General features: G+C 36.5%; 1 protein-coding gene across 18 annotated transcripts in view; it reads right to left on the bottom strand.

Moving 5' to 3' along the window:
* REV1 (REV1 DNA directed polymerase) overlaps positions 1-15,493 on the bottom strand; it is a 92,291-nt gene that overhangs the window by 22,439 nt on the left and 54,359 nt on the right. For 8 of the 18 annotated variants that reach the window (XM_070571988.1, XM_070571997.1, XM_070571987.1 and 5 more), the window contains 5 exons: positions 14,092-14,801; positions 12,885-12,992; positions 11,369-11,485; positions 6,631-6,739; positions 1,481-1,609 (listed from right to left, as the gene is read on the bottom strand). In XM_070571988.1, coding sequence (XP_070428089.1) covers positions 1,481-1,609; positions 6,631-6,739; positions 11,369-11,485; positions 12,885-12,992; positions 14,092-14,801 — 1,173 coding nt within the window. Of the gene's footprint in view, positions 1-1,480; positions 1,610-2,121; positions 2,232-6,630; positions 6,740-8,571; positions 8,770-11,368; positions 11,486-12,884; positions 12,993-14,091; positions 14,802-15,493 lie in introns of those variants that run through there. The other 10 variants (XM_070571991.1, XM_070571990.1, XM_070571992.1 and 7 more) reach the window with 4 other exon arrangements.

Here is a 15,493-nt window from a genome sequence, read left to right as displayed (position 1 = left end):
GGAGCCCTGCTTCACAGTGAAAGCTGCCCCAAGGCACAGGGAACTTACCTCTGAGGCAGCATTTCCAAAGAGTGGGAGGAGAAGAACACTGTGAATTTTTTTTCCAAAGAACAGCCACACGACACCGAAAATGTCTCCACAGACAAAAATTATACCAGGACTGGTATGCATCATGGCTCTTCCTCAGATCCTCCTGATCAGAGGTTCGGGCTGGCAGTTTGCTCAAGGCTCTTGAGACCCAGGACAAAGCAGGACCACTGCTCAGCCCAGTCACCCATTCCCAGACCTCATGTGGATACTACTCCTGACCTCAGCTTTAGAACAGGACTTAAAAAGCATACTTTCCACCAGGTAACACCAACGTTCCCATATTTGGGGTCTTAAGGACAGCTGTGATTTTAACTGGCTTATCATTCAGCACTCAATCCCATACACTGATGTCAGATAACTTCATCTGTCCCTTTTTATTTTCTCTCTCCTGCTAAACTAGAGATTGGATCTCACTCCTCTCTGTAGGACTAGCAGCATCAACAGTTGCTTTTACTTAGTAGATATTCAGTAATAGGTATTCAAAATACTGCTTAATAAAGCAGAGGAAGAGGTGAAGACAGAGGCAAGAAGTGTATCTCTTAGAACATCAATACAGCCTGAAGGTTGACAAACCTTGGCCTGCAGTCCAGATGCTTGTTTTGGTAAATAAACGTTTCACGGAGCACAGCCACGGCCATTCATTAACAGACTGTCTGTAGCTACTCTCACTTTACCTAGCAGAGCTGGGGAGTTGGGACAGAGATCTTATTGGGCCCTTTCTAGAGAAAATATGCTGACTCCTGCTTTAGAGCATACATAACCTGCCATATACTTGTTTTAAATTTTCAGTTTTGAATATTAAATATACCTATATCACGAATATTTAAAAAATCAATCTCCTTTTCTCAAGCCAACTAATCAACCACTTTGAAACTATTAACAAACACTAACTTTTACGAAAACTAACTTTTGGCATACCTAATGATTTTAGAAGATAAAAGGTTTTAAAGAGTCACAACTTTTTAACCCATCAGTTCTAATTATAAATAAAACTATAATTCAAATGTAAAAAAAGAGAATAACCAGGTTAAAAAATTCCAATCCTTCATGTGTGCTTCCATGGGAAGAAAACTAGAACCACTGACTTGAAGTTATGCAGGCAGAGAATCAGGCCTTACAGCACCACGGGAAGCAATGGACAACTGTGACAGTGCAAAACATCCCTTAAGACTGCGCTGCCCAGCACGGGAGGTGCTTAAAGAAAGGAGAGAGGTTGTCACAGTGGGATGCTGAGGAAAGAGGTCTTGAAAGAGATAAAAGTCTAACCAAAGTGACCCTGACAATCCTAAAGACAACGATATACTTTATTATTAGATAATTTATCTAATTAGTATTAGATAAAAGAAGTAGAACAACACAAACATGAAAGTAACTATATTACACACTGTACCTTGCCAGTGTTTCATACATTGTTCGTGCAACTTCCTTATACGCATGAAAATCATATGGAACAGCTTGAAGGTTAGGACAAAGTTGTTTAGCATACCCAAAAAACATTCCATTCTTAATGCCAACTTGTCTAGAGAAAGAACAAAACACAAGAGAGGTTATACTAGGAATTTTTAAATGCAAAATCAAATATCAAATGTGCTGATATCATCTCCCCATGCTGCTAATATACAATTTTCATTTAACTCCATTCTCATTAGGGGTAAAAAACAGGCATTAAGAAAATTTACAGGTTTGTTTTCCCCCCAAAGCAAAATTACACAATTGTCTGATTAGTGTAAATGACATGTGCAGATGTGCCAAAATGTGTTATTAAAAGACCAGGTTTGGCTCTTGTCTGTATCTGAAGATTTCTCCTAGGATGCAGACCTCTGGCCCCTTTGCAGAGATGCCAGCATGCCATATGCTGGTGATATCACAACCACCTCAGAGCAGGAATGTACTGTCAAAAAGAGGTTTTCTTCCCCTAACACATGGCACGGTTTGGCCAGGGTTCATCCCCCAAAGACAAAGAATATAAACAAAAGAACTACACAAAACAGTGCTATGTGACAAACAGACAAAATGTACTCATCCTATTACCACCCAATTCCCAATTGACCAATTCCATGCTCCTGAAGTGGCTCCACAGTGGTTGAGATGCCAACAGCATTGTATATGGTAGGACATCACTCTGGGCAGGAGCCAGGGTTCCAGAACTTTGAGGGACCTAATTGAAAATGGTAAATTTTAAATCTTTTGCGTGTCTCAAGGCCCTACATTACCTTTGATATCTGGAGCATTCAGCATAAAACTATAATTATGGAATTAAACATAATTAGTAAAACTCCATTTTACCACTCTGCAATGAATCAAGAAAAAATATTAAAGTAAAAAAACAGGCAAAATAACAATAAGCAATGTTTCACCAGAATACATACTCCTACAGAAATATGTTAAATGGTTATTCTATACATTCAGTCAATAAATATTTACTAAGTGCTTACTTAGTATAGAAGTGTGCCCTGTTTTAAGAAACATAAACAAGTAGTCTTCAATAACGCAGAGGCCTCTGGCACCATCCCCATCTCAGCCCACCAGTGAGGGCCAAGACGGAGAAGAATCCTCCAAGTTACTCAGAGGGAAATGCAAAATCATACACACTTCTCACATACACAAAACAATAAACAAATTATCTGACTGCCAAGCTCCTACTGCATGCGAAATATCTAATAGGAAGGAAAAATGACAGCAAAGGGAGTGGGGACTGACAAACAGCACGGTAAAGAATAGTCTTTCATTCATTCAACAAAAAGTTATGTCTCAGGCATTTTGCAAGGTGATGGGTAACAGATGGTGACCAAAACAGACCTCATAATGTTCACAAGAACGACCCTGCACCCACCCAGCAAAGGCTGGATTAGAGTCAATGGACTTTGTTTATTAGGGTAGGGAAGTATATTCATAATAGTTTAGAAGTCTATATAGAAATACATAGTTGAAGACATTTTCAATAGTGCTAGATATATATAGTCAGTATGTAAAAGCTACACTTACAAATTAAAGGTAATTATTCACTTTTAAAGGAATGTGTTAGGTAATTCCTATAAATATCATATTCTTATATTTACAATAATTTCATTTTCAAAACTTACACAAAAATTTTCAGGGGCATATTACTTAGAAAAATATAACACATCTACTTATGTACTCATGCATATACACATCCCGGAGAGAAATGTTCAGGAGCCACCAGACACTGTAAGGAAGTTAAAAACAAAAAGGAAAACCTAAGAGGTTTCCTATAACTAAGGGGAGCAAAATACCTTGAGTTGGTGGTTGGGAAACTAGATTTGTTTCATAAAAATAAATGAGTAAAGACAATTACAGAACAGTTTGAAGTGACTCTTCACTACAGTGACTTCTCTACTCCTCTCAACTAAAATCCCACGCAGGATCAACTACCAACACTTCCTAAGTGGATGCTGCAGAAACAGTTTACTCCCAGGTTTACACTGCATAGAGCATACTCTTTCTTGCATTATGCTATGCTCAGACAACTGTATCTGGTATTGGATTAGACAATAGAAAAGAATTAATCATTGGGGCCGGCCCAGTGCTACAGCGGTTAAGTGCGCACGTTTGGCTCTGGCAGCCCCAGGTTCGCCAGTTTGGATCCTGGGTGTGAACATGGTACCACTTGGCAAGCCATGCTGTGGCAGGCATCCCACATATAAAGTAGAGGAAGATGGACATGGATGTTAGCTCAGGGCCAGTCTTCCTTAGCAAAAAGAGGAGGATTGGCAGCAGATGTCAGCTCAGGGCTAACGTTCCTCAAAAAATTAAATAAATAAATAAATAATCATTAAATCACTGTCATTGTCCAATATACTAAAAGAGATCTATATCTCTAATTAAGAACAGTAAAAACTAAGAATCACTAATTAGTAATAGTGCTTACAAAAGCACATGAAACAGAGGTTTAAAAATGATTTGACAGGGCTGGCCCCATAGCTGAGTGGTTAAGTCCGCACACTCCGCTTCGTGGCCCAGGGTTTTGCCAGTTTGGATCCTGGGCGCGGACATGGCACTGCTCATCAGGCCATGCTGAGGCAGCATCCCACATTGCACAACCAGAGGCACTCACAACTAGAATATACAACTATGTACTGGGGGGCTTTTGGGAAGAAGAAGAAGAAGAAAAAAAAAAAAAAACATGGGCAACAGACGTTAGCTCAGGTACCAATCTTTGGAAAAAAAAAACTGATTTGATCTTAAAAACCTTTGCCTCTAGGGTATTTGTATATCATTACCTATTCACCCACCTAGCTACCTTCTCACTTATTATGTATAAAGCTTGTTCCTTATGCTAAGTATGGGTAAAACTAACAGTAATGCATGTTCTGATCTACATATACACATCCTACCTTTCTAGGACTTCCACCATCTCAAGTTCACATCCCATCCTTTGCTAACCCCATTATTAATCTATGTCTATTGAAAACTCAGGAATGCATAAAACTGGAAGACCATCCCCACAATCACAGTCCCCACTCCAATCCCAGAAACATTTCTCTAATGCAACTGTGAATACACTTCTTAACAAAAATCTCTTAAGGAATATAACTACTGGATAGCCACAAAAAAAAAGAATATCCAAGAACTGTTTTCTAGAGACCTTCATTAGCAATAGCCTTCTAGAAAATGGAAAATTACAAATAAAGGACAAAAACCTCACTGCTGTGGGTTTTGCGGAGTTTTTTCCCAACTTACACTCAAATCCATTTTCGTCACTTTACGCATCTCTTTAAAATAAACCTTTGCCATTTAAGTGGCAAGTACATGGCTTGCTACACAGCATCTGGCCCCCATACATCATCACCCCAACTGTTCTGTGATACGTTCAGCTTAACAATCACCATCTGTGATACAACATAAATGCACCATCCAAACACCAATGGAAGCCTCGAGCCTGGACAGGACTAGGGCTGGTAGAGTCCAAAGCCATCAGGAGCTGGTAACGCTTCTACCCTTGAGGGAGCCTTGGCACCCCGATGCAGCGTTCAGCCTGTGGGTACTGAGGGAGAAGAGCGAGCCTGCAGAGGCAGCACAAGAAGGGTGGAGCTTTCATTTCACTAACCAGTGAAATCCAAAGACTGAGAGAGTATTTCTGGGCTTCATTACACCCTCCTGACATGGAACACAACTGTCCAGCTATCAGAAGCACACGTTGCCATTCAATAACTTAGCACGGGAGAGAGTCTAGCCTATTGAGCATAACATGAAATCCGCTCTAAATTGCCTGTGATAGTAGAAATATAATAATCCAAAATGTATCTGTATTTGACTTAATTATATTTTATTAAAGCAAGTTTCAGCTCCTTGGGTATACTGTCAACAATGAAAAAGACTAAAACATAATTCTGTCAATGAGAAAGCCAAGTCAGTCTGGGAGTAAAAGTTTGACACGTCATAAATGGAAAATAATTACAATAGTCTATAATTATGGGTGTTTGAATATAATGCTTTTTTCCTAAGTATCTTTTTTATACAATAATGGGCAAGACTAAACAAACTATTCTGGTTAGATGACACTGAGTTTAAATATTTTTTGTTCAGATTAGACTTGCTTGAATAAGCTCAACTTCTAATTAAGACTGGAAAATGTTACATGTATCAAATCACTATGTTGTATATCTGAAACTAATATAAATATCTCAACTTAATCTCAATTAAAAAAGGTATGAATGACAAAGCCATAAATAAAGATACTACCTGACCTTTCTCTCAAAAAAAGCCTGAAAAATGTAACCGGTGTAAGACTCTCTTTTATAATTATTAAATACTTTAACACCTGCCAACAACATATAAATGCTTACTGTGTTATAAAGGTAAAAATGTCTGTGGTCAGTTATCAGGAAAAACAAATAAAGACTGCTCTTTTTAATTAACCAATTCATTATTACTCCCTCTACTTTTACAACAATTGTTTTTTAAATTATTGATTGTTTTTTTAAACTATGAGGACCACATACATATCTCTGTTTTTTCTTGTATTGAAACAGCTAGTTGTAATGAAGTTTTAAGGCTACTGGAAGATAAAGATCTATACACAAAGTTGGTGCAAACAAGTCGACGACACTGCCCATTCAAGTAAAGAGATTACTAGGTATGCCAGTATGGAATTATTTACTTGTAATTTAATAGGCAATCAAGTTTTAACATAATTTTTTTTTTAAAAAAGCACTGAGTTTTAGAATGTTTAAATTGCAAAGGATTTTTTCTTAGCTGTAAAAAGGAATGATTAGGGTAGATGAACATCAAGACCCTCTCTCACTAAAAAAACGACAATGTCCAATTTCTTTAGGTTTCCACTGCAGAACCTTAGTTTCATCAAGAAACTAAGGTGTTTACTTAAAGCTTTCTAGCATTTGTGAAAGGGAAAAAAAGGAATTGAAAGGGAGTAAGTCTAGAAACATTGTTTTTCATAGAATGTCTGTAACATATTTAAGTTATAAGCCTAACCAGCATAGCTAAATCCACTTTAAAAGATTATATAAAAATGATTAAGTAAATTATTTGTAAGTACTACAACACACAATTTCTACATACCTGGCTTCATAACTACAAGATGCAATTTCGGCCTTTGACAAAACAGAATCTATTCCATTTGTTTGTGCAGAATCTTGATTCTCCCACAGTGATGAATCTGGTATATCTGCTTTAAACATAATAAAATTTAATGATTATATATTAAAAGCTGATTTTCCTTAGCTTTCATTCAAGAAATATATGTTCCAGCCCTTTCACAAACAAATGTTTAATAAATTCTAAATAAAGTTAACTCCATTGGTATTAAAAGAAAGTCTGTAACTCTAAAGTGGTTTCCTTCCATTATACTCTTCACCAGTAGACAAAAACTTATAATAATAAATAGAAAGTTCTGTTTTAATGAGAGTTATTTTTTTAAATATATCAGAACTAAATATAAAGTATCCCTTTAACACAGTCTCTTGAGACGGACAAGGTGAAAAGTGATCAGGAAGATGAACGCCCTCCCCATAGCCTTAAAAGGATTATACAGCTCCCTATAATAGGTAACACTTAATGGAAAATGTAAATTTCCCTGAATGTTCTCTGCTATTTCCTAAAAGAACTATCTGCAAAAACTTAAAGCTAATTAACAACATGTTCAACAAACATCAAATTCCTACAAGTCATCGAGCAAACAATAATTTAGTGGGTCACATACCATAAGGAGGTTTCATCCTAAATTTAAGAATTTTCTTTTGAACACACATCAGGTAAAAGAGCCTCACAACATTATCCCCCCTTTCAGGAAATTCTATTTTTGGTTTAACAACACACGTTCAGTTTAAAACATTCAAGTATGATCAAAATACCAATTGCTTTATATAATATAATTCTAGTCTAAATAGTATAGCTCACTAGTATCTCTTAATATCCAAACCAAATTTATAGCTTTACACAAGAATTTAAAAGCACATGGTCTTTTAGGCACATGGCCTACTGACTGCATGCTGCTTGACTTCCTTTACCACCTTTGGCTTCACTAGTAATTGAGAAATAGATTAAAACCCCACTTCAGTTACAGCTCTCTTGGGATACTACTCTTAAATTCCCAGAAAAACATGCTTTCAAAACATGTATTCTAAAACACAACCTCAGCAGTTCTCCTATTAGACACAAAATACCATTAATTAGGAAAACACACCAAGATACAACACTTCAGCTATTTCTAGACAAACCTATTTTGAGTACACTGTAACAATATATAACCAACAAATTCAGTACTGCTCTTCTGTTTATTTCAGAGACGTAATGTTCCAAGAAAAATCAGTCAAGTTAAAGCACCACCAGAAAGACGCAGCAAAAGGTCTGGCTTTATGGGCCACAGCAGCTCCTCCTAGTTTGACTCCAGTAAGCAACACCTTTCATCCAGCTATATAACCCATACAAGCATTTCTGGATTCCAGCACCCATACACACAAAGCATAAATGCAAACCAAACTCTGAGGTGTGGCATCTTAATGGGGTCAAATCCCACTTGCATCAAAACTAAAAAGACCAGAGTATGTAATATGAGCTATATTCTAATATATTGTGACTAACATAGGCTGTACTATGACAATTAAAGACAGAATGCAGAGCAGATTACCCAGCATTTCCGAAGGGTCTTAGAAAGCTAAATATTTGCTTCATTAGTCTATTATTCTAAGCTGAAAATCTATAGGAATTCTAGGATTGTCAGTATCATAGTTCAACAGACGCTGCTACTAAACCAAAGAAATAAGAGTTGAAGCTTGAATAGCCACAACCAGCTGCCTTTCAAAGGTATAACCATGAGTTATGCTTTAAAAGTTGGGGAGTTAGGTGACATATTTGAAGGGCTAGTTAAATAATCTAAGATAGCTGTCTTGAAAATTACAAAAAAGTCATGCTTGAGGTGAGAACAGTGTCTGTGGTCCCTGAGCTCCCAATGCCCTGCCTGAGAGGTAGCACCTCGAGGTTCCCTTCACTGGGCTGGCTGACCTTTTCCACAGTGCAGCAGAGTGCGTGGATCCCTCCACCAGCGGAGTGAGTTGCTTCAAGGGAGATTCAGGGAAATGCAGGGACACTGTCCTCACTGGAGGGCAAAGTAGAGAACTGCTCATCAAAACTTGACAACCTAGACGGGCACATGGAGAATGTGGAGGAACGGTTGGAGAAATCAGAGGCCAGGACCCAAGTCTGTGAAAAAGAAATCGCTGAGAATAAATCTATGACTAATACGATTTTTAAAACCGTAGTTCTTTAGAATGAACACTGAGGCTGTTGAAGGAATAGCAAACATCTACATCCTGGAATCCACAAAGGGATAAAAGGCCCCAACCAGGAAATTTTGAGTATAAATGGATTCCACATAATGAGATCATCAATGAGAAGCGCCACCACTGAGTCCTGCTCAGGAAAGCAGCTTCCAAAGGAAGTCATGGATGGAGAGCCCCTGGTTACAGTGGTCTGACTAGACAAAGAGTCTCTGAACATGACAAATAAGAAACCAAAGTTTCTATAAAGGGCTAAAGATGCTATTTGTTCTAATACTTTTGTCTACACATACAAGTCAAAACATCAGAACTGAATTTTTTTAAAAAGCTAGTGTGCAAAAGCCAAAGATTCCAGTTTCTAAAGTGATCCTCAACATTTTAAAATTTGGTGTCATGTCTAATAAGGACCCAGAGAAAACAAGATCAGGGAGTAACAAGGGAAGAGGAACAAAGGCACTGAAAAAACAAATGCGAAGTAAAAGTTTAGTCGCAACCAAACTTTATAATAAAGGACAATCTAATCACTTCATATGTAGCAAACATTTTGGTAAGCTCCTCATGGGTCAAAAGGCTTAAGAAATAAAAGCGAATGACAGCAAGTTAAAGAAAGAGCACGAAATGCAAAGTATCATATTCACTTTTCTAGTGACAGGAAAGTCTATTTTTGACAGTTTTCAATGGCAAGTGAAAATTTCAATATTTCTGCTAACATTTACCTTCTGGTTTACCACCCACATTTAGAGGTGGAGGGGAAGTGAACTATACAAGGTCATCCCAATGTTATGAAAATCCAGCAGCTAAACTGATGAAAGACAATTAAGTAGCCAACGACAGTATTCTGTTAATAAACTGTTTATGGTCAGATTATTTGTGATGGAAGGAAAGACGTTAAGAGGACTAGCTCTCTGCTACTCCTAAGAAATGCACGCTTGCCCAGGCCAAAACTGTAAATGTGGACTGCTATAAGGACGTGTGGAGCAAATACAAGATTCTACCTACTGGAGAAACTGAGCACCGAGTAACTGAGAGATGTTACTGAATAGAATGCACACAGTATTTTAGTATTTTTTCCTTCTTTCAACTTTTATTATGTTTTTACTTGTTTTTGCCCAATATATGACAAGTATAGTGCATTTTCTTTTTTTTTTTTTCTGCTTTATCTCCCCAAACACCCCCTGTACACAGTCGTATATCTTAGCTGCCGGTCCTTCTAGTTGTGGGTTTAAGCTACTTAATTGTTTTCTAGAACTTAAGATTTCATCTTTTTAATCATACCACACAGAAAATACAAAAAGAAAAACCACCCTACCACAAACCATACTAACAATACTTAAGAAAGTACCCATGTTGTCAAGTATCACAATACAACTAAATCTCAACAAGCTCAACACTAGCTACCCCAAGATCTACTCATGACACACAAAATGCTAGAATCTCAAAAATCTCTTAAAAGATATAAAAACCAAGAAAAGCTTTAGGAAATCTGGAAAATACACAGGTACACAGGAAGCATAAAGATGTATCTACATTTTCTTTTGTACTTATGCCTTATAAAACAGATGATCACAACCAACAAAAAGACTGTAATCCCAAAAAGTCCTCAGACATGTCTAGTGGTTTTCCTTTCGCTTTAATGTCATTGAGATAATTTCTAACACAAGCCCAAGGTTTTGTAACTGAAAACTAGGGACCTGAAATAATTGGGATGAAATTTAACTGCAAGCCTTCCATTCCACTGTGTATCTAATTTTTGACTACTTCCTGACTAATATTTTTCTGAAAAAATGATTAAAAAAATTTTTTGGCTTTGCAGACATCCATGAGGAAACTGATCAGTGTCAAAGGATTTAACTTCTAAGCAAATATTTCTCAGGTAATTGACTCGGGGGGAAAAATATATATATATGTGAAAATCTTAATAGCATTGTGATTAGTATAACTTATGATTTTTATTTATTAACAGCCAAAACTTAAACGCCAGAGAGGCAAGAAAGTGTTGCTTTTCATAGGAAATAGGTTCAACACAGATATGGGGAATTATTGCTGGTATTTATCTTCTTATTCCAATAAAGTGAAACTTTAAAGTTTCTTATTTCTACCATTTCTTATTCCACCGCCTCACATAAATCTTTAGCAACACGAAATTTAGTGTCCTTACTATGATCCGTGACCAAACAATTAGTAATTAACTCTCAAGTCTAGAGGCTTCCACAAAATGATGTCCATGATTTTCACCCCAAATCTAAATTTGTACAAAGCAAACTAATCACATCTTTGAAAACATTCTTCACTCTCTGTCTTAGGAAAATCACCATCCAATTCAACAAAGCCTAACTATAAACCAATCATTGGTATTACTTTCAGATTTTGCTTTAAGATGTCACTGACACCCTTAAAACCATTGGATGAAAAAGCTAATTATTTCAACTCTGCTTTCATTTCTGTAATGGTAATACCAACAGCAAAATCCAGGAGTCTTCAACAGGAGCACTACGGCTTCAAAGACAGCTCATTATCTGTACCTGCTTTGCCTCTCAGGACTTTATTCTGGTAATACTGCCACTCCAACTGTGGGTTAGCGCCAGGACGCAAAGGTGCCCTTCCTGTGCCTCTGTTACTTGTAACAGCCACTGGTTTCCCTGTGGGGGAAAGAATAAAATTATTTTTAAATCTAAGTACAGGAACATTAACAACATTGACAACATGTAAAGGAAGATTTTTCTAAAGATTTTAAAATATGACATTTTTTTCTGCAGCTTTATTTAGGCACTAGTTCATAAAGGAGTTATTATCTTTAAAGATGATCAATCACCATGCAAAAGCCATCTAAGATTTTCAGCACCCCCAAAAATGCAAACTATTTATGACAATTTTGATACATTTATTCAACACAAAAGCAACACTATCACTTAGCCTTGCAGGGTTTTTGTTCGGTTTCTTACAGTAGAAAACAAGCCACTCAGATCCTACATTCAGATTGGACAGGAGGAGAGAGAACGAAAAACTAACTGTATCTAGATTTTTTTAGATTTCTGGTATCAGAAAAGTAGCGTAACATCTACACTAATCTTTTAATTTTACGGCAAGAGAAACAAATTACATATATATGCAGAGGAATCACAATCCGACCTACCAAATAATCAAACATGAGTACACAGTCCCTCAGTTTTTGTTTAGTTATAAAATCTTTCATGTATCTTTTCCTCGGGTAAGTTAAAAGATAACTATAACTGCGTAAAGCAATAGCATGGATAATTCACATATAATTTACTGAATGCATTTGTTGTGAGGACAAAAGAAATAATGCATCAAAAAGTCACTTGAGCTAAAGTTAATTCTTTAACATTCTAAACACTGCTCTCAGAGCTGAAGCAGCAACTCCTCATGACAAAAATTAAGCCCTGCTATTAACCCAGCAGTTTCTGTGATTTCTTTAAGGGAAGGACTGACTCTCAGAAGAAAATGGTAATAGTTACATCTTTCAAAAAAAGAGAACTACTGAAAAATCCAGAATAAATGTTCTGAAAAGTATCGACTAGCTCCCAAATATCTGAAATTCCATTAAAACAAAGACTGGACAGACGTAAACATATTTCAGCAATACTCAACATTACAAAAATTATCCTACAACCAAAAAGCTGGAATGTTCACTAACACCAGGACAGCTATTTATTCAAGAGAAAGGATTGTGACCCAAGGTGCAGACACATGCTACCACAAAATTTCCATTGATTAACATAGTAAATATAAATAAAAATGTAGAAAATGCCCAATGCAGGTTCCTGCCTACATTACTCTTAGACAACAGATCCTTCAGCTGAAGGTAAGAATTCTTCCCTAAAGACCTGATCTCTACAGGGAGGAAAAAACTTCTAATTTCCCCACATCTCTCTTGATAATGGAGTCCAGACAATTTGGAAGCAGAAACTGATTTTGCCAAGGAAAATTAGAATAAATATTTCTTAAAGAAGATTTTGTGATCCCTTAGAAAATGTAACAATATATTAATTTTCTTAAAACATAAACAAGAATACAGACCTTTGAGATCTGGTCTATTTCGTATACCCACTGATACAAAGAAGCAATCCATATCAACATGCATTATACAGCTCTGATGTCTGGGTGAACTCAACACTGACATATTTCCTAGGAGGAAAAAGAGAATGTTCAAAGCCCAAACTAATTTTTAACATTAAAGAAAAAATCAGGTCTAGTTAATTTTAGAAATTATATTTTTAAATGCTTAGAAGTAAAATGAAGTCTTCAAAACAAAGACTCTACTATTACAGATTATTTCTACCACCTTAAGAGAAGTCAAATTTCAGTTTCTTTGGCTCTAAAAGTCATTCAGAGATACAAATTTCATTTCCAAACAATTTTAAATCAATTGTGAAGATACCACCTAATACCTGTAACATTATTCTGAAATATTCCATAAGTGACAAAAAGCATTTAAGAATACATCAAAAACAGCAAAACACAACAGGAAAACCCACATGGAGAAGCTCTATCACTTTCAGAACCATCAGCTTCTCTCTGTACCTCAGTTTCCACAGGTATAAATTAAAGACTAATAGTAGATAATCTCTGAGATCCTTCCTCGTAAAAAAATCCCACATAATCTATAAAAAACAACTAAAACCTCAAACCAGACACTAATTTATAATGGCTGGCACAGAAATATAGCCTGAGTTTGTTCATTTTTGATGACAAGGAAAGTATTAAAGAATACAAAATACAATCAACTAATCTATCTACACCCGAAAACACTTTATCTCACTAAATGTTTACCACTATAATTACAATAGCTATTATGTTGAAGTTATTTATTTAAAAACCATCATGAGGCAAGCTTCTAGAAATTAACAATTACTCTCTTACCAAACCAATTCATTCTTACAGGACTTTAAGCTCTGAATATAATACAGGCTATATTTTACACAGTTCAAAACTTCAACAACTGATGAAGTCTACATGAGGAATGAATGCTCAGAATCCCAACACTGTTACTGTCTCAGTAACCCAAAAACTTTCAGTTAGCCAGACTTAAATCTAATTTTGTAAAAAATATTTTAATAAATATGAAAGCTTTCTATAATATTATACTTACTGCAACTTACATAACCTGATATTCCTAAAGACTTCTGTATTATGAGAGCACAGTGCTGATGAGAACACCAACAACAGCTTCAGAACAAAATGATCAAGCAAGACTGTTTCTTAAGAAAACAACGTTAGTATCTACCTGTGTCAGTTACAACAAGTGCAGACCTGCCTGTTTTCATTTTTTTTAACTTTTCCCTTCCTGGAAAGACACCACTACTTTGCCTTTGCAGGGTACTGACAAACTCAGTCAATTCACACTTCCACATGGATATGTGATGCAGTCTTGAATGAGAATAGAAGTCTGAGATAAAACTGCAGTCCGAAGGTTTGGATGGCACTGAAGGTGCTGCTTTGCTAACAGTAGGAATTGAAGAAGTGCTTTTTGTGCTTGAAGGCCCCTGAACAGTGGAGTGGTGAGCACCATTTATTTTAGTGTTACTGTGCAAAGATGATAATGAGAAGGAATTAGTTCTGTGCGGATTCCGCAAAGCATCTGTGTTTTTAACGCTTTGCTGCAACTGCTGCACAAGGCGGTCTCTGAAGCCAGCACTGCTCTTCTCAGCCTTCTCCTCCTCCTGGGCAGAGTCTGGAGAGAGCCTGCTGGCAGCACTGTTGCCCACCGGCACCAAGCAATCCTGTGTCTTTAAGGCACCATTAGAGCTATGAGTGTGTCCATTAAAAACGGCAGAGCTGCCTCTGTGATGCGGAATTCCATTCTGTTTCCTTCCTGGAAAGATCTGCTCTAGCTCCACAAAACTAAAACCGTTATTTGCATCTTCTTCATCCCAGCTGTTCACTCCATTGACTTTGACTTCATTTTCTGTCTCAATCTTCTTAATTATGTGATTTCTAAAACAGGAAAAAATTTTACTTAAATTAATAATGCCTGACTTTCAGGCTAAAACAATTTTTCTTAAATACTGTCTTAAGTGATACAGACTTCGATATTCTCCCCTAAAAACAGAAAAATTAAGGCACCAATTCTATATGCTTTCTCTTCCAACAAAAGGTAATTCTTTGCTAAACCAAAGTAGCAAGGTAACTAGGAACATTCTAGAACATTAACTGCCTTTAGGGTTTCTTTTTTTCTTTTTTCTTTTAACTTCGGACACTCCCAAAGAAGAAATGCAATGGAATCTTTTCCAGGTTGAAGAAAAATCAAAAAAACTATTTTCAGTTACTTCTCCCACTAAAAATTAATTGGAATCTGTAAGCTCTAAATATCCAGTTTGTAGCAGTGTCTGGCATTTATGAGGTAGTCAATAAGTATTTGCTGAATTAAATGAGTAACTCTCATAAAAAATGGGTAAGAAACTTTATTTGAATTCTTATTCCTAGTTTTAACTTTAGTTTTATGTAAGGCACTGTTCAACATATTAAGTCCAATACTGCTACAATCCTGAGGCCAGTTTCACTCAGGAAAAGGCAGGCTAACAGACTATTTGCATTATCTATTAATGGGGCCAATTGCTGCACAAGTAGATAACAAGTAAGAACCAGGTCAATGTGTATGGGTAATTTAGTAAAATTTATACCTAGAA

Source organism: Equus przewalskii, chromosome 14, assembly GCF_037783145.1.
Source record: "Equus przewalskii isolate Varuska chromosome 14, EquPr2, whole genome shotgun sequence".
Lineage (NCBI taxonomy): Eukaryota > Metazoa > Chordata > Mammalia > Perissodactyla > Equidae > Equus > Equus przewalskii.
This window is presented reverse-complemented; position numbering and strand designations above follow the sequence as displayed.